The sequence below is a fragment of the Blastomyces dermatitidis genome (assembly GCF_000003525.1).
Source record: "Blastomyces dermatitidis ER-3 genomic scaffold supercont1.1, whole genome shotgun sequence".
Taxonomy (NCBI): Eukaryota; Fungi; Ascomycota; class Eurotiomycetes; order Onygenales; family Ajellomycetaceae; genus Blastomyces; species Blastomyces dermatitidis.
The window spans coordinates 4593882-4617322 of record NW_025544774.1 but is presented as its reverse complement, the minus strand read 5'-3'; the positions used below and the strand labels follow the sequence as shown (position 1 = coordinate 4617322).

Genomic DNA, 23441 nt, shown 5'->3' with positions numbered 1-23441 from the left:
TACCGTACCCTTAACCCCACACCCCATTGCGCTTGGTACGCGAGTCTGTTGTGCTTTGGGCCAACTCCAAATACCATATGAGAATGGAATGCTGGAACAGAAATGCCAACATCATGGTTTAGCAATCGTGGGAGAGAAAAACGGTACACATCCCGAACATGCATTTGGTGTTCAGCTGATATTCATATTCCGAAGGCCATCAAGTCCTCTTGCAAATTATGCACGGCAAGGCTACGTATCCCCATTCAAGTTGCCGATTTAATCGTATTTTCCATGATTTGGTAATTTCCTTTTAGAGTCGAATGTATTCCCAGTTTGGTACGGCATTTCCCACTCTAAATATGCGATATTCAGCCGTAATCCACTGCAAAGGCAAAGTGGAAAGGGAACACCGATGTCGATGAGTGTGGGTTAAATAAGTCAGCCTTGCGAGAAAGATGGTCGTTCGGATTTACGCGACATCCTTTGGCTACTACTCTACATATTTTCTACATGCAGCCGGATGTTCTGCGCCTCGCCTGCTGGGCCATCCTACTACGGAATACAGAGTACATGTTCGGCCGATTGAGGGCTCAGATACTCTATGTTAAACGTATGTCGTTGGACGATAAATGAGGGTGCAAGCAGGGGAAAACATAAAGCCAAAAACACGGTTGACAAGTAAGATTTGCCTATTCTGCCGATGCCATATCTAACCTGCGTCTCTGTCTGATGGAGGGAGCATAGAGGCGTTTTTCCTTTGTCACAGGAATGACAACGGATAGCCTGAGTACGGAGTAGTTGCCGCAGTGTTGGCTCCGATGCATAGGCGGAAGCAGTTGTTGAAGTGGCCCTGAAGATTGTGCGACACGGATGTATGTACATACATGGTGTCAGCCTTGAAGCTATTCCTCTAGTTATGTCGAGGAAGGTGGCGGACGTGTTTGCATTGTCTGGTGGAATGTTCACAAGCTCCATAGTGTTTGTTCGATGGATTTTGCCGTGGTGTGGTGAACAAAGCAAGGGAAATAAATATGCAAGTTGGAAACCAGAACTCATGTACAAAGAGAGACCGATCAGGGCGAGGAGAAGGAGAAATCCATGGGCCATGTACTCTGTACCCATGGTTGAATCGGGAAGAATGGATGGATGAAGTTCCTTTTGAAGTAGTTACCTAATGTCCATATAATGTTCTATTTATCTCAGCCATATCCCTCCCAGCTCTCTCAACCGGAGATTTCAGATAGATAGTGTCCTAATCCTCCTGCACAACCTATCACTATCTTACCTGCAGGCAATAGCGGACATATCAGCTGTATTTCTCTTACAATCGAACACGTGCATACCACCAGTAGCAGCATCATCAACACCAGAAATTTCGATCTCAATCGATCGAATATGGGGACCACCACCGCTCTTCTTTGTCACCATGTGCTAAGCGTCCGTTCGCCTACTAAATAACTACCATAGCTCTACGCTGTACTTCCCCGGCTTGGGAACACCAACAAAACCCGCCCGCACGGGGGAAGAGGCTTAACCAACGTCATTTCTTGTCTCGTTGGTTGGTTCAGTGAGAGCATGCGTACTCTATACAGACTCGAAGCAATTAGTCTTCATGAAAAGTGATCTCCAGAATCAATTCTCAAAAATATATAGTAGCCACCTGGGATAAACAAAAAAAAAAAAAAAAAAAAATCAATCGCCAACATCATCCAATAATCAATCAATTGTGATAGTTCAACAAAATCTCATCATAATAAAGCATGTTGGAGTCTCTTATCATTGCTGTTCATTCAACTTGACTCAAGACCCCCCAAAAACAAGCCAATAGGGCCTTTGCTGTGCTAGTACGAGCACTTCCTCTCCGCAAGTTGATCAGTGTCGTCGATCATAACCCCCCAGCCGATATCCACGCCCCATCTCAGGTCCTGGGAGAGCGTGGACTTTAAAAGCTCCGCCTGTGGTCAACCATAGGGTTAATTGGGAAATTGAGGTGTCTTTTCGAATTGGGGAGATTTTATATTGTGAGAATATGGGGTGTCTGAAACGGGTATGAGCTATGACATTTATAAAAATTGCACAGATTGAGAAAATATATGCTACTTTTCATTATTGATGTCACCCTTAAAACGTGGCTTTTTGGCGAGTCAACTTTCCAGTTCCTGGGATATTTATGTTCCCACTCCACGACCACTCCCCGCATATTTGCTTTTTCTTATTTTGGAAGTTGCCCAAAACTGAGTGGATTGCGCGCCCAATAATGATCGCCGTAAGCTTGTTCCCCATCGTCCAAGATTTTCATTCCGCCTGACTAATATCATCAAATATATATCCCCGCAGCGGCCGGCCCATATCAAGGTCACTGGTGGAGTTCATATGAAATATGTATCGATGCCGAGATGATTTAGTATTGCAGGTTCCCACGTCGTTAGCATGCTTTTTAAGACTGCCGATGATATGACGACAGTAATGAGACTCCGTCTCTAGCTCGGGAAACAACGGGAAAGGCCGAGCGCGGCTACGATGGTCGGAAGAAAGAATTAGAGTTCCATGGGCATACAACTTTCCTGCTTGGAACAGGCTTGGAGTTGCGATAGTTCAAGAGGTTATATCAATTATGGGTCATCGGCCAGGGGCCAGGGCACCAGTAGCTTTCTTAGGGGAGCTGGGATGAGGTCCACAGGAATTCAAGTCAGCGTAGAAATAAGCATTGTCCTGCCGAGATAGACTGCGGGTGGTTCTTCCCGTTCGGATATCTTCACATGAAGCTGCTCAACGATTTTGTGTTGGTTTTTCAGAGACCGACTCCTAGGCATTATCCGAATAGCTGTAAAAGCCTTGGGTAAGTCCGCTCGGAGCATTTACATCTTTCTCACGCCTCCATCTCTCTCCTTAGTAGTCAATGAACTACCATTTGGTATGAAGTTATAAGAGAGCGGCTCAAGTTCCATTGAGCAAGTTCCTTTCCAGCCACTTAGGAAATCAATCCCAGCCCAAGCTCCAGGCCCAAAGAAGCTACCCAGCCTCGCAAACCAAAGCAAACCAAATATAAACTCGAAACGCGATAAGGAAGACAATATACGTTTCTTCATTCTCATCTCCCTCCTCCTTTTCACCGTTTTCGCTCTTGCCAACCCCGAACCTGCCCCTGCCCCAGACCCGCAGCTAGGCGACATCAGCGAAAAACTTCGGGGCATCGGTGAAATTCTAACTGGTGAGTTTCCCAGACAAGTTCAATCCGCGATCCGCCATGTCGACGATTTGCGAGACGGTAAATCAACAAAGGTTACGAAGAACCTTCTCATGACAGCTGGACCCGCAACCACTCCTGCGCTCTTGAAGAAAGTCAGCGGCCTCCTAGACGATGGAAGCAAGCTTTTGGCGCCTGATTTCGTTGATCCGACCAAGAATTTGATCAAGAAAGCTAGCAAAGTAGGGGCATCACCGCCCTATCCCTTCACAGCCCACCCACACATATGAACATATATACCCGGGGTCCTTATCGCTGACTCATCGAAATAGCTGCTTGATACTACTGTCGATGCTTTGTTCGAATCACTTGGGCTTTAAGCCTATCATTGAATAGAATCGACAAGTGACGAGAAACGGGGTTCACGGAACCGTGCGAGAAATCATAAAGGCCGAATATCAAGCGTCTATGTGCTCGTAAAATCTCCATTGCCGGTCCAGAATGATCAGAAAATTCGGGATGGCTTGAACACTTTGCATAGGTTCGGGATGAGGAGGTTGTGCGAAGGCCAGTTTGATATCGCATATATCTGCTGCTACTACTGTTAGATGATGATACCCACGAGCAGCTTGTGCCTAGCGAAATACACGTTTAATATAGTTTAGACACTCGCGCAAAATATTTAAGGAATTGAATATGTGACTTGACGGGTCTTAATTCTGACAGGAAATTTATCCCCAATCCCGTAAGGCTGGTTTGTCAATGTAACAATTCGCCTGCACCATCTGCCCCATTGATCGTTATTTCCCACCTTGCTCGATTGTTGCATTACTCCATCCCTCCGAAAGCAACATTTTTTTTGTTATTTTGACTTTTTGCAAAAACCTATGAATGTTCGATCCGATTTACGGACTGAAACTTTTTCAACTAGCCCATGAAGAAGCGCGTAAGCGTGTATTGAAATCTCTCTTATAGGCCAATTTTGTAGATTGAGAGATGGGCTGAGAGTTGTATCCGTGCGCCGTCAAACGATGTCGGGTTCCGGGTATACTGATGCATGTAACTCGATACAACCATCAGTTTGATGTACTTCGCGAGCGCCGTTGGATAAAATATTCACCACTCGGAGGCGCGAAGATGCAACATCTCCTGGGTATCACCTATACCGGAATTGTAACTGGCGCATCCCCCCTTCGGTATAGTGAGGCTCGATCTTGTCCATCCATTCTCCGACAATTGAAGTCAAAAAGACCAGTTAAGTTTTGCGCTCTCTTTCCTTCTTGATCTTCTCAAACACTCTCCGCTCCGTGTCCCTCTCTTCTGTCTTCCTCTTCATAAGCCTCTGTAAATTCTCTCTCTTCTCCTCTGCCTCCTTCATCCGCCTTTTCACCTCTTTCGCCATTTCTTCCTGGCCCTTGACAGCAGCTACGGAAGTCGGATACTCCTTTCGCAATGACTGCAACTGCGCGCGAATTTCGACAGCGTCAAGCGGAGTGCAGGTGATTGGGTGGTATCGATGCGCAGGGAGAGGGTCAGAAGGGACACGAATGTCGGGTAAAAGATGGTGAATTGGGGTCGTGCGTATTGCCGAATCAAGAGGAACAGGTTCTGCCGAATGTAACTGCCCTCCAGGCGATTGGGGCTCTGAAGGCGGTGATGGTGGTAGCCGGCCCATTATTGCGAGGTGTGCTGCTGGCGATGAGTTTGTCCAGTTCAACTCTCGGGGGCCCTAGTAAGTAACTTCAGTGTGGTTGGTTGTCTTATACTGTAACTCAAGTGTTGAAAAGCCAGCACAGACAACTAAATAAGCACGTGATGATAACTCTAACACACTAAGCGGTGAGCTTGATAAGAGCATCATCAGGGCAAAATCCTATTCATCCAATCTTGGTAAAGCCAGATCAAAAGAAAGCATTCATTATTGTTAATTTTTGTCCAATATGAAGTGGTGCATATAGACAAACATCTACATAGAAATATAGGGAAGCAAGCACCTGACAAATCTGCTATGTGAAAGGACACATGCCCAAATTGGACAGGCTGCACACATCCCCTTCTGCTCCACAATGCAGGCCTTTGGTGAGCTGTTTCAATTCCCTCTTGTCCTGCACAGCTACCAGCCAGGATGAAGCCCTGGGAATACATGGTGTACTCGGCCAAAACGCTAACAAGCACTTTCACAGTCCCAAAAAACAGGCGGGTAATCATGTCTCCCCTCCCCTTGGATTGCAGAACACAGGCTCACCTATATTTTACCATCAACTTAGCCCAAGTTCGAATTTACATTGCGGGTATGTTCTACAAGCTTTAACATCTGAGCCTGTTGTAGGCGGGCCATCCAAACTGATTTATCTAGATAATTGACTTGAATAACATCCCGCTTGTCGTTGGGTCATCTTACACAAAATGGCACCTCCCGTCATCTACTTCAGCTGAGCATCGTGGGCAGACGGATAAAGCTGTCATCCAGGACCATCGAGCTTCGTGGGACTACAGAAAGGTTCTACCCATCAGACTTACTGTGGATCGGAATCAGATGCTCCACGAATGTGAAATCTGTTTCGAGATAATCCAAGAGTTTAGCACTGGAAGCCGCGGGGATAGGCAGCTGCTAGGCAACGTGCGACTTAACCTGGCCGAGTATGTTGAGAAGAATGAGGACGGCGAAGGAGTCACTAGGCGGTACTTGATGCAGGACAGCAAAATCAATGGTACCCTAAAGGTCGGGATTGTGATGCGTCAGGTCGAAGGCGAAACCAACTTTGTCACGTAAGTATCTATCTTTAGTTTTGAAGAAGGTATCTGAATGCATCACCGTACTGACTGTTTGTAGGCCCCCTCTCAAAACTGCCATGGTATTCGGTGGGATTGGCGGTTTTATATCCGCGGAGCAGGGCGACCTGCAAAATTCATCCTCTATTCCCTCTATTAATAGCCGAAGTCGCGAGGCTGGCGATTTGCAGGACATGTACCGCCGTACGCTAGCTGCCTCCTGGGCGTGTCGAGCTGGCGAACTCCCCCCTGACCGTTTAATCGAAGACATCTTCGCGGGAGGTGACGGCTGGGAATCAGGTGCCCCTAGTTTAAGACTAGACGATGATAATGAAGACATCACGTCGTTTAGTGATGCCCACTCCCGGCAGACAATTCGGGACGGTACGGTTGATAGGAGGTCCAAATCATCCTTCGGAGGCCATCGAAGAGGCCTTAGCAAGAGTAAAGAGAATCTCGAACTTTCCGGATACGAGATGCGCCCAAGGAAAGGGAAAGCCAGGGAAGTCTCTGAGTTTGACCTTCGTGAAGACCTGAGGAGCTGGGAAATTTCTACGCCCCAGTGATTCGCGGCCCAGTATCCCCGGAATATCGCGACTTTTACGGCAGGAATATATACTGTGCACGATTAGTGGAGCAGAAATTTAGTCGGGTGCCGAACTGGCTCTTTATAACGTTCTATATAAATATATAATATACGATTAAGGTAAGACCGTCCTCCTATACAGCACGTCCTTGGTACCTATCTGAGATTGATAGCAGATCGCTTATCAGCATTACTGTAACATTATGGTGATCGACATATCTTGATGTAACTCGTCCTGCTTGATTCAACGCGTACATTTTTACAATCCTTGTGCTTTCATGGTCACCTGGTCAACCATGCAGAAATTTATCAGCGAGAGAAACACTTTTATATGTTACGATTAATCATCCTCGTGATGTCTATACTATATATTTAATTTAATTCAATAATGCTCTGGTTCACGACAGTGGTTTTCGGCCTCCAATTTGGCTCCATGGATCCCAGTAAATCTTCCAACGTTACGGAGTAGTAATGGCACTAAGTGCAGCTAATCACGTGGGAACTTTCCTTCCCGAAAAAGTTTGGCATCCGTCAGAGGAGAGATCCCAACTTTTATTTTTTTAAATTATGCCCTGAACGGAAACACAGGGCCGTTCGTCCTGTGGTCCCATCATTACGGATGTTTAAGACGTCGTCGCAAAATGCGGCGGCCTGTCTTCGATGCCAATTTGGCCCTCCGCGTTCTCCAAAGGCCCTGACGACTATCCTCCTATCCCAAGCATTTGGCCTCCGTCAAAACCGATATAATAGCACAACACTCCCAAACCAACCTGGCGAAACAGACCCTAAACTATACCCGGTATTGGGCGTCAAGAAATCGCGCTACCAAAGACATGTTGCCCGTTTGGATGTGAAGACGCTGGGAGAGGTCGGTGAGGTTGTGATACTCAAGGAGAGAGCCAGTCGACCAAAGCAGATGACCGTTCGCAAGTTTTCAAGGATACTAGAAAAGGAAACTGATGGTGATGCTCCTTGGGATAATCCGTCTGAGCTCCTGAAAGAGGTCGATAAAACAAGACTGCAATTAGGAGGCGCCAAAGAGGTGATTGAAAATATTGAGCAAATCCGGGGGAACCGCAAACCTGGAGACAAGCTAGACCGAAACGAATGGCGCAAGCTACGGAAAATATTAGAAGATGGGTTTACAGCTAATCAGCTAACTGATTATCGCAAACAATTCGAACCACCTGCGAGTATCTCTGACCAAAAGGACATCTCGGCCACACCGCATTCCGGATGGAGGCCTGGGACATCACTTTTTCTGGAAATGGACCCCGAAGCCCAGAAGCAGACAGCATCCAGGATCGGGAGTCTCGGACATATGGCTGGAAAAATTGCTTTAGCGGAGATGGTATTACGAGACTGCTGGCAGCTATCCGTTTTGGGTGAGATCGGTCAATTGGACATCCATCTGGCGCCCCAAGAAATTTTCATGCTCCTATTGCCTGATATTAGCCCTCTCAAAGATCTTGCAATCACATATGGCGCCAAGATAGATGTTTCGCGATCTTTAAACCTTGTGAGAATTACCGCAAACGAAAGTGCCTGTGAGCTTGTTCGACAGGGTGTCATGGAGTTTTTCCCTAGGATAATCTCCAAAACTGTGGACCTACCCAGCAGAGGCTTTGTATTCCATGGAAAGAACAGAAGATTCGAGGAGCGATTTTTCCGTTCCATGCAAAAGTCTCTCAATGTATTTTGCTGTAAAGAGCAAGGGACAAACCAAATAAATATCTATTTCGTTCAGGAGATGGAGAAAGACGCAGAGGAGGCATACAGGAATATCGAAACCGCAGTATCAATGACGGAAGAAGACCAAACCCGGTTCTGCACATATTTGTCGGACACTGAGCCGGCAGTTATGTACTCCGTTTCCTACCAGGAATTCCTACCTTGGGCTGATCGCCAGAGACGATGGCTAAGATGGATGAAACCGCTTTCTGGGACAAAAACTCCAAGTGGTACTCAATCAGAACCACCCCCAGCTCTCGTCCAGAAAGGTCGTGGATCAGTTTGCGAGAAAGTGTGCAATGAGTTGTTTACTCCACCAGCTTCATCCAGCTGGCGCAGCCCTGGCCAGCCTCACATTCGCGAGGTCGTTGTCGCTTCCCTCGGAAAATCGCTGTTTGCGCACCAACAATCAATGAAACCCGGAAAGATGAAATTTAAATCTTTCAGTCCTACGGTCCCTCGAGCTTTTGCTGCCAACATCTCCAATCCCATATCGTTCCTCCAACGTCTCTCTCCGTTACCGAACGTGGGAAATGGTACCTTTCACCGAATTCGACTCAAACCATCAGCTAAAAACAAGACGCGCCTCCCGCCTATTGAATTAGAACTCGACGTCGTACTCCGATATGCTGGTAAACGTCAATTCCTGGTACCAATTCTACGAAAAGCCACTGCCATCGTCCATAGAGCGGACATAGACGTGTTACTGCCGGAAACGTCGCTAGACCTCCGCTTTAATAAATTCACACACTATGACCTTCTGGAAGGCCGGAAAGCATCCGCTTTGTCACAAGCCGAGAAGCAGAGGGCTGATATCTCCAGCATTTCAGAAGTTATCCAAAATATGGTCTCGGAAGATGTTTACATGCAGCCGCGTATGCCCATGTCCTGCGAGCTGACGATCCCACGCAAACTGATCGCTAAACGAGCATCCGTCGCGGCGACAGCAGGTTCGCATGGCAGCGGGAAAGGAGAGGCAGATTTCGTTACAGGGACATATATGCTTCCTCCCATACGCTACCTCAGATCAGCTCGAATTTCGCGCTTCAACTACAAGGATCTCGAGCTCAGTTACTCACACGTGAACATGGGTCCTGCCTTACCTGAACATGTGATCGATATGTCCATTTCTCTGGGTCGTGATGACAATGAACTACGGCCGGAGCTTTGCCAACCAAATACCCATCTCTCCTCCGCTGTCGCGAAGGGTCAATCTGAGGGATCGCTTCAGGCCGCGTTCGAACAATTCTATGCCCAAGCTTGCGAGATGGCTTTTGAACAGAGCGCTGCTGCGGCGAATTATAAGGGAAAGGTAGAAGTCGGGGACGAAGACGGCTTGGCAGACGTCACAACTGTCATTGAAGAGGATTATAAGCCAGACTTCAATCTTGACCCTGAGGACATGTTTCGTCAGTGGGTGGAACAAGGCTCACAAGGGGAGTCTGAGCGTAGATTTAATAGCAAGGTCCGGAACGGCTTGGAATAAAGTGATGTATACTTTGGCGCTTTCGATTTCTTAATCCCCCTGTACATTTAGTGTTTTTCACTTCGTTATAGATCATATTGTATTCCTTTTTGTGTAGGTTGCATTGTCTTCTGTGATCTTGGTGTTTAGGGTGGGTTGGTTGCTAGTGATGTTTACCTATCTATCTATCTATGCTGGGCGAAATGTATACATGCAAAGTAGAAATGGGCCCATTGATTGGAAAGGCAACTGGATTCAAATACTTTGAACATATACTGTTAAATAAAGTTCAGGGTTGATTAGATTAAAACCTCTTGTTCCTTTCAAACCCCAGCTAACTGTATAGTATAACTACATTTGCTGCAGCAAACTGGTGAAGAAAACTAATTTCACCAATACCATCGCATGGAGAGCGGCCATCCTCCCAAATTCTTTAGGCAGCATTCATGCAGCTGGATAAACTCGGTTCATCAAACCCTCCAAACTAACACACGCACCACGGACCCATTTTCGTATCAGACGCCTGGTCATCCATGCCACTATCATTATCATCACTATCAGTATCATCAGTCGCAACAGCGCCTCCAGCTGGAGAGTGCCCCCCAACAGAGCGGTCCGCTAACTTGAGGAGCCTTAATAGATAGATGAACCGATCAGATCACTTTGCCCATAGTATCAACAAAAATTCCGCCATTGGGCAACCTCGGGATACCAACTTGGGTTTATCGGCCATCCAGAAATGTCGCCCATCCCTGCCATTTCGCGGAATGCATCCCACGTTTGGTTTACCATATCGAGCTGTTGCTCAGCCGAAATTTCCGCGCTTATCGTCATACCTCGGTATACGAACGGAATTTTACACGGCACGCGGCGCAGAGAGTTTTGATAGCATCGAACGACGTGCTTATGTAGACTATTAAGTTCCAAAAACCCTGCAGTGAAAGGACTACTGCAGATAAAAGAGCCAAACCAAATACTGGGTCATCCGGATTAGAAACGCGATGGATACGGTTAATGGTGGAGGGTGTCTTAGAAAGGTAATTTTCCCGTGTCAGCAAAAATCCAAAACATCTTATAAGCATGAAACGGTTATAAATACAAAATGTTAGAAAGGAACGGGAGGGATAAATATTAGTTGTTTTAGAACGAACCCAAGTTAGGAGTAGTGAAAGGAAAAATAGTGAGACTCGTTTCATATACAAATAAGTTGCGGTATGTCTGTCAGCAGTCTGCAGGGGTCGTAAAATGGGCAGGCGCGTTCTCCAGGTCCTGTTTTGGCTTAAGCTCGAGGTTCGAGTAGGTCCGAGCGATGCACCGTCGTGTGATCTTACTTGGGCGTACGCAGTAGGAGCGCTGCTCGCTGCGCTTCGATTTTCGAGTTCGTCGAGGCCTAAATCGTTTCTTCTAGCGTCGGTAGTTCCACTTGATACCGGTGTTCCGTGCTGTTCATAGTTTGATCTCGATTCATCTTGAGCAGCTCCCGTCGCATAAAAAGTGGGACCTAGTGTAAGAGTTGACGGTTTCCGTGTTGGAAGTTGCCCATGATTAATGTTAGACCTTGCGCTCTCTGGAGTTGTTTCTGGTGTTCTTTCTGGTGTTTCGCGGGTTGACAGATCCGTCTTTGGCGGTGTCCTTTCATTGGCGCTTGTATCTCCTTCTCCTAGAGGCTGTACGTCTCCGGAAGAGGGTTGGGATTCGAAAGTTGAGGCATTTCCAGGTCCATTGTCCGCCCTCGTGGCAACTATACTCGGTAATGGAGCAATCGCTTGCACGCTGGTGGCGGTGTCACGCCGATGATGTTTGTCTGAGATCTCATGAACAGCATCCACGGAAAGTTTTTTAATCTTCATTCGCTTCGAGTAGATTTCGATGCCCTGGTACAGAAGGATCGCAATGGTCATAATTATTGTGAGCCAGATTGGTCCAAAAAAAAAAGCGAAGCGAAAGGCTTGCCATTCCGGTCTAATCCAGCACCATATCTGAGACATATATTTGTTAACAATCAGGCAGCTATATCGTAAAACTTGTCATACACTTTACTCACCACAGCATCTCCATAAACAGGGCCTGATGCCTTCGTTTCCACAAATAGAAAGGCGAAGGCGGGGATAAGCGGTACTATGTAGCACATGATCAAGTAACGCCATTCTAGCCTCTTTAATTCAGATGGTCTGTACTTGTGAGATGCGGTCAGGTATACATTGATGGCCAGGCAAAGGATCCAGAGAGCATTTGTTGGCAAAAACCTACGCTCATAAAATATTTGTCAGTTTCCTTCTGAATCAACTGGGACTTTAGTTCAAATTGGACGAACACACCATTGTAAAAGAAATGCCTGGCATCTACAAAGACTACTACCCGCACCATGAGAGATTCCAGCCCCTCCAATCATAGTGCCAACATTCGCAAGGACGTTACCCCAGGTGGCATAAAACATTAGCCTGTTGACCGGCGTTTGAAATAGCTTGCCCCACAGAAAACTGAGTATGACAAAAAATGACGAAGTGACGGAGACGGCGGACATCACCCGAACACTGGTTTCGATCGCATGGATCTGGTAGCGTGATAGCATTATCAACGCTTGGGTTCTCCCGGATTCATGCGTTGTGCATTAAAGCACGATTGATATCCATTCTGTATAGGGCTGGGATCCTGCACCTGAAACTTCTGTTGTCCGTCTTTTCAAACGACACAACGATCTAAGACGCCACTCCACAAACTCATCTTGTTTAACCATCTAATGGTCATGATTGGATCGATAGAACTTTATCGGAACAGCGAGGTCTTTCCATGGTAATGACAACAGGTAGGGTTTCCTGTTTTGGGGTTTATCAGAGCTTAAAAGTGGCAATGAGATGCCCACATGATACAGAAATGAGACGGGAAAAACCGTTATGATTCCTCATCATCTCTAGAGTCGCATTATCAGAGGGGAGAAACAGATTCCCAACAGCCCATGCTCCCGCTATATAAAGATGATACCAATCGCTTGATGCAGTTGGAAGGTTGGAGGCTCAATGTGGGTCTTTGCTATATAGTCACGTGACTATAAGCGCGCGGGAGCGCGGGAGTGGCTCCCGAAGTGGCTCCCGAAGTTTGGCTATCTTGGCCTCCTTGGCATGTTGATATCTGACATGTCCCAGCCTACCAGGTGTCTCGTCACCATCAAATCATTCGTCAACATCAGATCACAGGCCCGGGAGACTGCAATCTTAAGTACCTGACATCTAATACATTGAGCGATGGACTTATACTGATAATTTCAATCTTAATCTAACGAGATGGGTCCCTTAAAGCCTGTGTATCCATGGAGGTATTCATCTAACATATTTTGCGCCCGCCATCGTTTCGGTCAACGCTACGCCCCCAGATATTTCCCTCATCAATGGATATCCCGACGATATAGTTTTGTTCCAGACCGTGGTAGCTCTCCAGAACTTAGCACTGACTATTGCGAGTTTTACAATTATACGGGGGGGCGCTGGTTGTGGGATGAAGAAAAACAATTACGGCTCCGTTACAAAGAATTCAATGTCAATGCCTTGCAGCGCATAGCAGCCCAGGCAGTCGGAGCGAACAAATGTGAACATATTTCCAAAGTCACAGATGGCGGGCACAGCAAAGTATTCCGGCTTGTAATGGATAACGGCGCGGTTGCTATCGCAAGCATACCATATTTAATCGATGGATTTCCCAAGTACTACTCAACGGCATCAACAGCTGCAACGATGGAATTTGTAAGGCGTTTCGTCTGGTGTTATTTTTTAATTATACTCCCTTTTAACTTTTAAAATAAACGAGGAGTGCTAATGGAGACGCATTCTAGGTGAGAACAATTCTTGGGATTCCTGTTCCTAAAGTTCTAGCATGGGACGCAAACGAGGACAATTCAGTGGGCACGGAGTTTATCCTGACCGAAGAGGCCAGGGGGACTCCACTGAAAGACGTATGGGCAAATATGGAAGCGCGGGATCAGATAGCTTTCATTGAGAATCTTGTCTCAATTCATAAGAAACTCTTGTCTGTAACTTTTAATCGGTACGTATTAGCATTTCCCCACCCACGCAAATAGGAGGACACCGAATTGATACATTTTTTTGGTCAAAGGTATGGAAGCCTGTATTTTTCAAGCTGCCCTATCAAGGGGTCAAGGGCTGAAGTTAAAGGCCTCATTTCCACTGCCGTTCAACGAGATGTCATGGACAAGTTTACAATTGGGCCTACCGCTCGGAATGACTTTTGGTTCAAGGAAAGAGCAAACCTGGATATAGATCGGGGCCCATGTAAGGCCGCACCTAATTGACATATCTTCAATGTTCTTGCTGATGGATCACAGGGGAAACTCCTCTTGAATATGCAATGGCAGTTGGCCAACGAGAAATAGACTGGATGAAAAAGCATCCCAATATGAGGGAGATTGATATTGATTCGGATTGCCCACCTACAGATGATTTGCTATCACCGGAAGCACACAATTCCCTATTTGACAAGTACATACGTATTGCTCCTCTGCTCCTACCGAAGGACCCTACATTGGTGGCATCTTACCTTTCCCTTCCACCTTTTCATAGCGAGAACATATTTTTGGAAGGCAATCGGATCAGTAGTATTCTTGGCTGGCAGCATGTATGGGCGGGACCTTTATTCATTGAGGCCTCCCCGCCAGCACTCGTTAAGGTCAATGGCGATGATTTGACCCTCGATTATCCAGATGAATATAAGAATCTAGCGGAGGACGAACGAAGAGAAATCGACGAAAAAATTGCTCAATCTGTTCTCCGGTACGCTTACCAGAAATTCGTCTCCAGGGACGTTCCCCAGCTTGACAAACTTTTCTCCTTTGATTTCGCGCAAATCAGAGCATTACCTATCCAGCTATGTGTCAGCTCATGGAAAGACGACGACATCGCACGGTTTAGGGAATCCCTTATGAAGATTCAACGGTTGAGTTTCCACTCCCTTTCCCCTCCTCATTTGAAACGCAATCATGCCATAATCCAGTCACGCTGACCATAAAAAACCATAGACGCTGGGACTTCTTGGGTATCGAAGGGCCGATTCCGTACAAATTTACCGACGAAGAATTAAAAAGGCAAGCGGATAGCGCAGACACATTCAACCGACATCAGGACTTCTTGGATCAGATTTCGCCCCTCGTGAGTAGATGTGGATGGACGAGCAACAGTACTTATCCGCAGGCGGTGAGAATGTTTGCTGAGATGGCGAGGGAGGTGAATCAAGATGGCAACGTTGACGAAGGCATAAAAGCTGAATTTCAACAGTTCATCGATAAAGAATCAGAGCTTGAAGGAGAGCCAAAATAAATTCTCCCAACCCCCCATCTTTCTCTTGTCTCCAGGTTGTTATCTTGTACTTGTTTCTCTCTTCGTACTGTATAAATAGCGAGACGATACCCCCCTCAGTCCATTAGATATGCTGTTATATAGCAAATATATTTATAACTTTTCTTTTGCATAAAATTGAGGACTGTTCCTTTGTAGGTGGTGCAGGGCAGAAAATGTTGGTGGGTCGAAAAGTTTAACAATCGCCAAATAATATCTGACGTAGGAGGGGTGATCCTTAGCGACGCTATTTTGCTGGAAAGAACTGCCAGCACCAACATCGAGAGCTGAAAAAGAATCACCACCGCGATATCCAGCAAGCAGTCCACGGAGACAGATAATTTGTCAAACATCGCCCTGAAGTGCTTCCAAGTTACCTTTTTGTAGCTTCGCTATCCGCTTCATCGATCCTGATTGCTCTCCTCCAAGCCAAGACAGCCTACAAAGAAGCGATAACCAGCAAAGCTCGTCTTCATCATGCCATTACTTTAAAAATTCGCCGCACGGATTTTACACAGCAAGATGGAACGCACGAGGATCGCAAAGGTAAGGACAGCTGCTTGAAGTCCGCTGCAAATACACAGGTAGCGCTGACTTTCCATTTTGCATGTACGTAAAAGGTGGACAATGTGACTCTTTCGAGACGGGGAGAGCAAGTCCTCGGCACCCTGCATCTCACACCTCACCACCTCATATTTTCGCATACCCCGCCAGCTACAGCGGCAACCGCAGATCAGCCGCAGGGAGATAGTGTGGTCCCGAAACCAAAAGAGCTCTGGATCACATACCCGATCATTTCCTTTTGCACCTACAGACCAGCAGCCGCATCTTCAAGACAACCATCTTCGATACGGCTCCGATGTCGTGATTTCACATTCGTCTGTTTCTACTTCCCCAATGAGTCTAGAGCAAGAGATGCATATGAAAGCATAAAGTCATGGACTTGCAGGCTTGGTCGAATCGAGAAACTTTATGCGTTCACCTATCAGCCCCCACCTCCGGAACGGGGCCTGAACGGATGGAATCTATATGATCCACGGGAAGAATGGTTGCGATTGGGTGTTGGAAAGCCAGACACAAACTGTGGCTGGAGGATATCTACTATTAATCAAGATTATTCGGTATGGATAAGTCCTGGGTCTTCTATATCGTTAAACATACTAACATGTTTGTTTCTGCAGTTCTCGCCCACCTATCCCGCCCTTCTTCCAGTCCCTTCGACAATGTCTGATAATACGCTCAACTATGCTGGAAGATATAGATCTAGAGCTCGAATACCTGTTCTTACCTATCTCCATCCCGTCAACAACTGTTCCATTACAAGATCTTCGCAACCGCTGGTAGGTGTTCGTGGGAAGAGAAGCATACAAGACGAAAAGCTTTTAGCGGCTATTTTTTCGACATCTCGCCCGGAGAGGCCTCTTGCGAACTATACGCCTCCGTCATCCTTGGAGGCTGAATCATTAAACTCCAGCCAGGAAGAACAACCTAAAGCTCCAGCTGATTTTGAATTATCCAACGCTGAACAACTTGAAGACGAAGTGATTTCTGCGGCAAGGGAGGAAGGTACTGCAAACCAGCCCCAGATTTATGGCGCGCAGCAGCACAATCTTATCGTTGATGCTCGTCCAACTGTGAACGCATTTGCGATGCAGGCTGTCGGCCTAGGGTCCGAAAATATGGATAACTACAAGTTCGCTACCAAGGCTTACCTAGGGATTGATAATATTCATGTTATGAGGGATTCTCTAAACCGTGTTATTGATTCGCTCAAGGAATCTGATGTGACACCACTCGGGCCAAACCGAGATCAGCTTGCGAGAAGCGGTTGGCTGAAACATATCACTGGAATACTTGACGGAGCGGCTTTAATTGCGCGGCAAGTGGGCTTGCAGCACTCTCATGTGCTCATTCACTGCTCGGATGGATGGGATAGAACTGCCCAGTTGAGCGCGTTGAGCCAGTTATGTCTCGACCCATATTATAGAACGATGGAAGGATTCATGGTCCTGGTTGAAAAAGATTGGCTTTCTTTTGGTCACATGTTTCGCCATAGATCTGGATTTTTAAATAGCGAGAAATGGTTCCAAATCGAGAATGACCGATTGGGGGGAGATGCTAACCGTACTGGCTTTGGAGATGCCGGCGGCGCTGGAAAAGCACTAGAAAATGCTCTCCTCAGTGCCAAGGGCTTTTTCAACAGGGATAACGCGAGCCGGGATTCATTGGGCGAATCTGACGGGGAAACTAACGCGCTGGACTTGGATAATTCTAAAAAGCCTGCCTCGCGGATATCCACACCCGCGAACGGCGTTGAGGTGACGAAAATCAAGGAAACTAGCCCTGTTTTTCACCAGTTCCTTGATGCGACATATCAACTGCTATACCAGCACCCCACACGTTTTGAGTTCAACGAACGCTTCCTTCGACGACTCCTATATCATCTCTACTCATGCCAATACGGGACCTTCCTCTTCAACAGCGAAAAGGAACGAATAGATTCAAAAGCCAAGGAAAAGACAAGAAGCGTGTGGGACTATTTCCTCGCCCGGCGAGAACAGTTCACGAACCCGCGATACGATCCTGTCATAGATGATAATAAGAGGGGCCGGGAACGGCTTCTTTTCCCTCGGCCCGGCGAGGTGAGGTGGTGGAGTGAGGCCTTTGGCCGTAGTGATGCAGATATGAATACCCCACGCAGCGGTGTATCTCTAGATAAAGATTACCCTTCTGGCTCGAGGACACCGGTGCTCACTGGAGTTGAGACTGCTGAACGATCTTTCGGCAGCTCTACATTCGCGCAACCTACACCCAGCAATACCATCAGTATGCCGTCCGGGGGGATGGCAGCCCTTGCTACCGGACTAGTGGGCCTAGGCTTACCCACTGGCCGGGAGAGCAGCCAGGGAAAACGAACAGAGGCGGCAGGCAATAAGGAGATGGAAGTAGAGATGCAGTAAATGGGGTAGCATTCATATTATATTTCTAGTCTTTTTCTCCTTTTCTTTCGTTTCTATGCTGCTGGGAGATATGGATGGCGGCGTTGAATATATACATCCGTATCATGCGAGGTTAGTTTCTCTTGGGTTTGCATTGGAACATGAGACGACTGATGGAACAACGTTTCATTTATTTATTTTTATTTCTCAGTATTAAGAATCAACAGGCATATGTATATATGTCTCTTCTCTTTCTCTTTGAGGCATTGAGACCGCATCGTTCCATCACAGCATAATTGGCAAGTTGGTCATGTGTTTAGCATCTCTCTTTAGCAACTCGCAACACAGAGTAATTTGAACAAATTTTTAGTTTCAATGTCTAATGCAATGGAACTACCTAAATCATATGCGTTGCTAATCTCTGATATCATTCAAACCACTGCCGCGGCTGGCGTCCGAGGCGCCAAGCCCAAACCGGCCTAGTGGCCCTAACAATGTCCCAAAGCGGAATCAGGGCAAACCCCAAGCCCTACCTGGAAATATCCCCCACTAAAACCCATCGGCAAGCGAAATCAAACCTCGCCAGGAAGACGAAAGAGAAGAGAAGAGAAGAGAAGCGCTCCCAGCCGTCGCCGTCGCCCAACGAATCTCCCTTCCCACGACCCCCCTTTCATCCCCGGCGGACCTTGTTTTCTTTTTTGTTTACACAAAAAACAAAAAACAACAAATTGCAATCATGGCTGCCGTCCAAGGAGCGATCTCGAAGCGCCGCAAGTTCGTGGCTGACGGTGTCTTCTACGCTGAGTTGAATGAGTTCTTCCAGCGCGAGTTGGCTGAGGAGGGATACTCTGGTGTTGAGGTCCGCGTTACTCCCACGGTTACCGATATCAGTATGTCTCACTGCATTTATCATTTATCTGTTTTTCGTTGAGCTTGTGAGATGGAGAAGGGGAAACGAACGGAAGAGCATACCTATCCCAGTTTACAATGTGTTCGCGGCGTGCAAGGGTTGCAATTGAATATGAGAAAAGGAAGAACTTGCCGAAATTTGCATTGCGTTACATTCGACAAGTTAGGAAAGGGCAAAACAGATAAAAAGATGGAATGGCACGATGGGAACGACGTGGGAACATAGACGAAACGCGTGAATAAAAATATTGAAACATCTGGATAAGAAACTAACCATTTCACTCTTTTTGCACACAATAGTCATCCGTGCCACTCACACTCAAGAAGTTCTGGGTGAACAAGGCCGCCGCATCCGCGAACTCACCTCCCTAATCCAGAAGCGCTTCAAGTTCCCCGAAAACTCCGTCTCCCTCTACGCCGCCAAGGTCCAGAACCGTGGTCTTTCTGCTGTTGCTCAGTGCGAGAGCTTGCGATATAAGCTGCTCAACGGTCTCGCTGTCCGAAGAGCTTGCTATGGTGTCCTCAGATTTATCATGGAGAGCGGTGCCAAGGGTTGCGAGGTTGTTGTGTCTGGGAAGCTGAGAGCTGCCCGTGCTAAGAGCATGAAGTTCACCGTATGTTCATCCATTACATTACATTTTTTATTTATTTTAGCAGTACGATTTTCTTTTGGTCAGCGGGAAAACATATGGGGAGCTAGGAGGCATTTGGTTGAAATCTACTCCTACCTATCCTCAATCCCATCCGCATCCCCATTCCATCACCTCAAAATTCCACTTCCCAGATCCACGCACGCGCAGCACAGTGGGATTTCCCCTGAATATCAACATCAACTAACCAACTCAATACAGGACGGCTTCATGATCCACTCCGGCCAACCCGTCCGCGACTTCATCGACAGCGCCACCCGCCACGTCCTCCTCCGCCAGGGTGTCCTCGGTATCAAAGTCAAAATCATGCGCGGCAGCGACCCCGAAGGCAAATCGGGTCCTCAGAAATCCCTCCCGGATTCCGTCACCATCATTGAGCCCAAGGAGGAGCAGCCCGTCCTGCAACCACTCAGCCAGGACTACGGCGCCAAGGCTCTTGCGGCCCAGCAGTTGGCGGAGCAGCAGCGATTGGCTGAGCAGCAGGAGGCGGAGGCTGCGGGTCAGGTTGCTGGTGCCGAAGGTGTAGTGGAAGGGGTTCAGGAGTAAATTTTTGTTTGTTAATGATGAATGGAGCTCTTTTTCTGATGTTCTGTTAAAATGTTCTAATTTTTTTTTTCTTTTTTTTTTCTTTTTTTTCCCCCCTCCCCAAGGGTCATGTGTTGATGGTCTGTTTGGCGCAAAATAAATACAAGATTATTTTCCCTCTGCCGGTTTTGTTTGATTAGCTTCTGCTTTCTCCCTTGTCCATTAGGTTTGCTGCTCAAGGGGATGGAAACCTCGACTGATCCCTGTTGACACGTGTGTGATGGTGCGTATATGGGTCCCTCTGCCACGGGATGATTGATTGATTCTCTCCGAAGTGAGAATGAGAAAGGAGAGTCGCAGTGATAAAATCTGCACGAAATCTTCCTGCGTATAAATTCCTTACCACTCTGTATATGGTGAGCACGGATTACTACCTGGGTATGAATATTTTATCTATCACCCACAGTCGCGTCACCGTTCGCTAAAAGCAACCAATGCAAAGAAATGATTTAAGAAGCCAAAAACAATGCATTCATATCTAGGTATTCTTCTATTCCAGCTCTAGCTCTGGCTGTGCCTGCGCGATGCGACCCCGTTGATTTTTGTCAATAAGCCCACGTGCCCCTTTTCTCTTTTCTCTTTTTTCAATTATCATCGTCATCATTCACACCCACGATTCGTTCTACATCGTGAAACAGCCCCAAGGGCGAATACTTCCTCTGATAAATCATACTCAAATCTACGCGAGCCATGTGTGAGTGACATAAGAGCATGAAGATAGGAAAACGGGAAATCAGAAATCTTACTCCTCATAGGAACGCCTCAATGTTAATCTCCAGTGTGCTGACGGGGTATTTCAACTCGAACTTCTCAAGCACTGTCGGATGCAAAATCCCGAAGGAACCAATGATGTGATCCTTTCCGGAAATGCTGACGTGTACGGAGGCTGCATGGCCGGTGAAATATGTCGGATCTAAAATAAAAAATGAAAACGTTAGTGATCGTCCATAAGAGCTTCCTTCGCCCCCTTCTCTTTTCCCCGCATCTATGATTTGGGGATGGATGTACGGACCTTCCAACTCTTCAATCCAATAAGCAGCATTCCCCATCGAAGGATTATCCAGCCCTTCCTCTCCAATAATGAACGCAGTCTTCAGCATCGCCATAACCCTGTCAAGCAACCCATGCACAATCTCGAACCCACTGTTCTTCCCATACCAGGCCGCAGCGAAATGCCTCTCATTCCTACTCTTACGCTCAAGAGAAACATCCTTGAACGCAACGTCGCTAACCTCAAAGATCTTCATGGGAATCGCATGATGCTTATTTTCACTAATCGTCTTCAACAGGCCCGGCAGCAGGCTCGTGCGGACGACTTGAAACTCTATCGTTTTGGGATTCGCAAGCTTGACGGCTGTATTGCCGTCGTCCTTGCGGTTCAGCCAGGCAAAGTTCTCATCGTGTGAGCAGAGGATAAGAGGCATGACTTCGGACCAGCCGGCCATCGCGGCCTCTGTTCTGATGATGTCGGTAAGTTTGTTTACGGGTAAGGGTTGGGCGACTGTGCCGGATTTGCTGGGGAAGGACCGCGGAAGTTCATTGAAGCCGTAGGCGATGGCGACGTCTTCCATGATATCTGCTTGATGGAGTACGTCTGCGCGGGTTACTGGGACTTGGACGTCGATCAGATCTGGGGACGTTTTGGATGGTTCGGCAAAGTAGGACATGCGCTTGAGGAGATTGCAAATTTCTGTGGCGGAGAGGGAGAGACCGCAACATTGATTAATGTAAGACACACTGGCTTGAGCGGACCGGGGCGTAAGATCGGGGGTCTGTCGAGTTTCGTTGTTGTGCTCTGACACTATTCTCACGGGTTCCACTGTGAAGGGCTCTGATGTAAATTGGGAGAACATGGTAACCATGATATTGTTCACAACCTCAACCTTGGTTTTATCAGTTGCCGTATACTCGAGGAACACATTCTTGGTGTTTAAGGTGATTTTCGAGTGGTCACCATTGATGATTGGTGGCAGCGAGCAGACAACACGGTTTGAGTCATAAATAACGGGGTACACAGGAGAATCTCGGATAATATGAAGGTATTTCCCTATGTGCTTATCTTTCTGTAGGAATTTTTTAGTACTATGGCGCGAATCACAAAATAGAACGCAGTGAAATATTACCTCATAGAACTCCATCATCTCCTCTCCATTCATTTTCTGTGTTTGACTTAAAGGGACAAAGCTGATGTCCTTTGGAGGCAAAGCCTCATAAGTGAAGGGCCCCTTGAGTTTATCCAAGTCATGTGTTCCAATGGCCACTAACGTTCTCTGACGGGCAAGATTTTGGTGCAATTTGTCCTGAAGGGCGATGAAGGATTCGTACCGAGCTTGATCGAAGTGGACATTCCGAAGGATGGCGCCGGAAATATAAGGGCGAATTTTCGTCGTCTAAATTTAAAGCTCAGTAAATGCCAATTTATACATATATGTGTAGTTCTTTGTCCCCATTCCTCACCTCCTCTTTTACGACGATTGTTTCCAGTTCGCCATTGGGAGGCGAAACAAGGCGATATTGGGGTGACGGAGTTCGTTCACGGAAGATATTCAGCATGAGAGCAATGCCTTCAATGCAGAGGAGATCATATCTATAAATCTGTTAGCCCCGATTCTTTTCCGTATAGCCATAGATAATATAGTGGTACCACCAACCGATTCGCGGGAACCTCAATTTTCAATTGCGGGGGTTCTTGTTTCCCATTTACGAACGGTCTTTCTGAATTCTCGGTCTGTGATTGATCAGAATGGACAGCTCTGGAGAGGGTACAACAAGGGGCATATTACGTCTTCGTCCAGTTCAAGGCCTATAGAAGAATGATTTTAGTTTGGGTGTTCGTAAGGAGAGGTTGGTAATGGTTGGGGCGCATACCGAACTCAAAGCATAGTTCGTCAAACTCCTCTGTAGTATACCTGGCGCATCACACAAAGTAAACAGAGAAACAGGTCAGACATGACCAAGACAGACGGAGAAGTCAATTGGACTCACTCTCGCCCCAGCTCCTTGAAGAGAGCAGCCTTATCCACGGCGATGGTCGGCATGGTGGAGGGGGGTCTATATGGCACCGGGGAGATAAAACGCCGCGCACTGTTTGTTAAAACGGGTAAAAGGGGGGGTAAACTCCGCAAGAGAAAATTGTCCTATAATCTAAGACAGGTTATCTAGCAGAGTGCAGACAGAAAAACAACCGTAGTGAAAAGCACAAGCTGGTTTTTCACGCGGAGTCAGTGCTTTGTTCATGGAGGGGAAAAAGCAAAGTTGAGTCAGCGACGAGAGTTGAAGCATGCTGCACCGCC

At 47.0% G+C, this 23441-nt stretch overlaps 9 protein-coding genes across 12 annotated transcripts; 6 read left to right on the top strand and 3 right to left on the bottom strand.

Annotated features, from left to right (window-relative positions):
- Positions 1-1008: 1008 nt before the first annotated feature.
- On the bottom strand, positions 1009-4931 carry BDCG_00560 (uncharacterized protein). Its single transcript, XM_045416071.1, has one exon. The coding sequence runs from the start codon at positions 4842-4844 to the stop codon at positions 4425-4427; it is 420 nt and encodes a 139-aa protein (XP_045271878.1). The 5' UTR covers positions 4845-4931; the 3' UTR covers positions 1009-4424.
- BDCG_00561 (uncharacterized protein) lies at positions 2561-3896 on the top strand. The gene is made up of 3 exons (XM_045416072.1): positions 2561-2821; positions 2958-3411; positions 3502-3896. Exons 1-3 carry the CDS (start codon positions 2742-2744, stop codon positions 3547-3549), a joined length of 582 nt encoding a protein of 193 aa, XP_045271879.1. The 5' UTR covers positions 2561-2741; the 3' UTR covers positions 3550-3896.
- Positions 4932-5043: 112 nt separating the features above from the next.
- BDCG_00559 (uncharacterized protein) lies at positions 5044-6946 on the top strand. Its single transcript, XM_045416070.1, has 6 exons — positions 5044-5248; positions 5353-5369; positions 5437-5460; positions 5526-5938; positions 6003-6647; positions 6704-6946. Exons 1-5 carry the CDS (start codon positions 5236-5238, stop codon positions 6505-6507), a joined length of 972 nt encoding a protein of 323 aa, XP_045271877.1. The 5' UTR covers positions 5044-5235; the 3' UTR covers positions 6508-6647; positions 6704-6946.
- Positions 6766-12697, bottom strand: BDCG_00557 (G protein coupled receptor family protein). 4 transcript variants are annotated; one of them, XM_045416066.1, is made up of 5 exons: positions 12042-12697; positions 11768-11969; positions 10875-11702; positions 9338-10751; positions 6766-9275 (listed from the first exon to the last, which is right to left on the bottom strand). In XM_045416066.1, exons 1-4 carry the CDS (start codon positions 12293-12295, stop codon positions 10554-10556), a joined length of 1482 nt encoding a protein of 493 aa, XP_045279217.1. In that variant the 5' UTR covers positions 12296-12697; the 3' UTR covers positions 6766-9275; positions 9338-10553. The 4 variants fall into 4 exon arrangements, with proteins under 4 accessions (XP_045279217.1, XP_045279218.1, XP_045271875.1 ...); XM_045416067.1 differs by having other exon boundaries at positions 6766-10355; positions 10440-10751; XM_045416065.1 differs by having other exon boundaries at positions 6766-10751.
- BDCG_00558 (uncharacterized protein) lies at positions 7076-10162 on the top strand. Its single transcript, XM_045416069.1, has one exon. It carries the CDS (start codon positions 7147-7149, stop codon positions 9742-9744), a length of 2598 nt encoding a protein of 865 aa, XP_045271876.1. The 5' UTR covers positions 7076-7146; the 3' UTR covers positions 9745-10162.
- Positions 12698-12791: 94 nt separating the features above from the next.
- On the top strand, positions 12792-15201 carry BDCG_00556 (phosphotransferase enzyme family protein). The gene is made up of 5 exons (XM_045416064.1): positions 12792-13460; positions 13550-13761; positions 13831-14006; positions 14060-14666; positions 14750-15201. Exons 1-5 carry the CDS (start codon positions 13005-13007, stop codon positions 15045-15047), a joined length of 1749 nt encoding a protein of 582 aa, XP_045271874.1. The 5' UTR covers positions 12792-13004; the 3' UTR covers positions 15048-15201.
- Positions 15202-15251: 50 nt separating this feature from the next.
- On the top strand, positions 15252-18389 carry BDCG_00555 (protein phosphatase). The gene is made up of 3 exons (XM_045416063.1): positions 15252-15611; positions 15686-16186; positions 16247-18389. Exons 1-3 carry the CDS (start codon positions 15588-15590, stop codon positions 18023-18025), a joined length of 2304 nt encoding a protein of 767 aa, XP_045271873.1. The 5' UTR covers positions 15252-15587; the 3' UTR covers positions 18026-18389.
- Positions 18390-18429: 40 nt separating this feature from the next.
- BDCG_00554 (40S ribosomal protein S3) lies at positions 18430-22263 on the top strand. The gene is made up of 3 exons (XM_045416062.1): positions 18430-18894; positions 19214-19527; positions 19765-22263. Exons 1-3 carry the CDS (start codon positions 18741-18743, stop codon positions 20107-20109), a joined length of 813 nt encoding a protein of 270 aa, XP_045271872.1. The 5' UTR covers positions 18430-18740; the 3' UTR covers positions 20110-22263.
- BDCG_00553 (phenylalanyl-tRNA synthetase, beta subunit) lies at positions 19449-23441 on the bottom strand. The gene is made up of 9 exons (XM_045416061.1): positions 23134-23441; positions 23017-23057; positions 22932-22951; positions 22800-22876; positions 22606-22735; positions 22272-22538; positions 21161-22211; positions 20895-21061; positions 19449-20827 (listed from the first exon to the last, which is right to left on the bottom strand). The coding sequence occupies exons 1-8, from the start codon at positions 23184-23186 to the stop codon at positions 20898-20900; spliced, it is 1803 nt and encodes a 600-aa protein (XP_045271871.1). The 5' UTR covers positions 23187-23441; the 3' UTR covers positions 19449-20827; positions 20895-20897.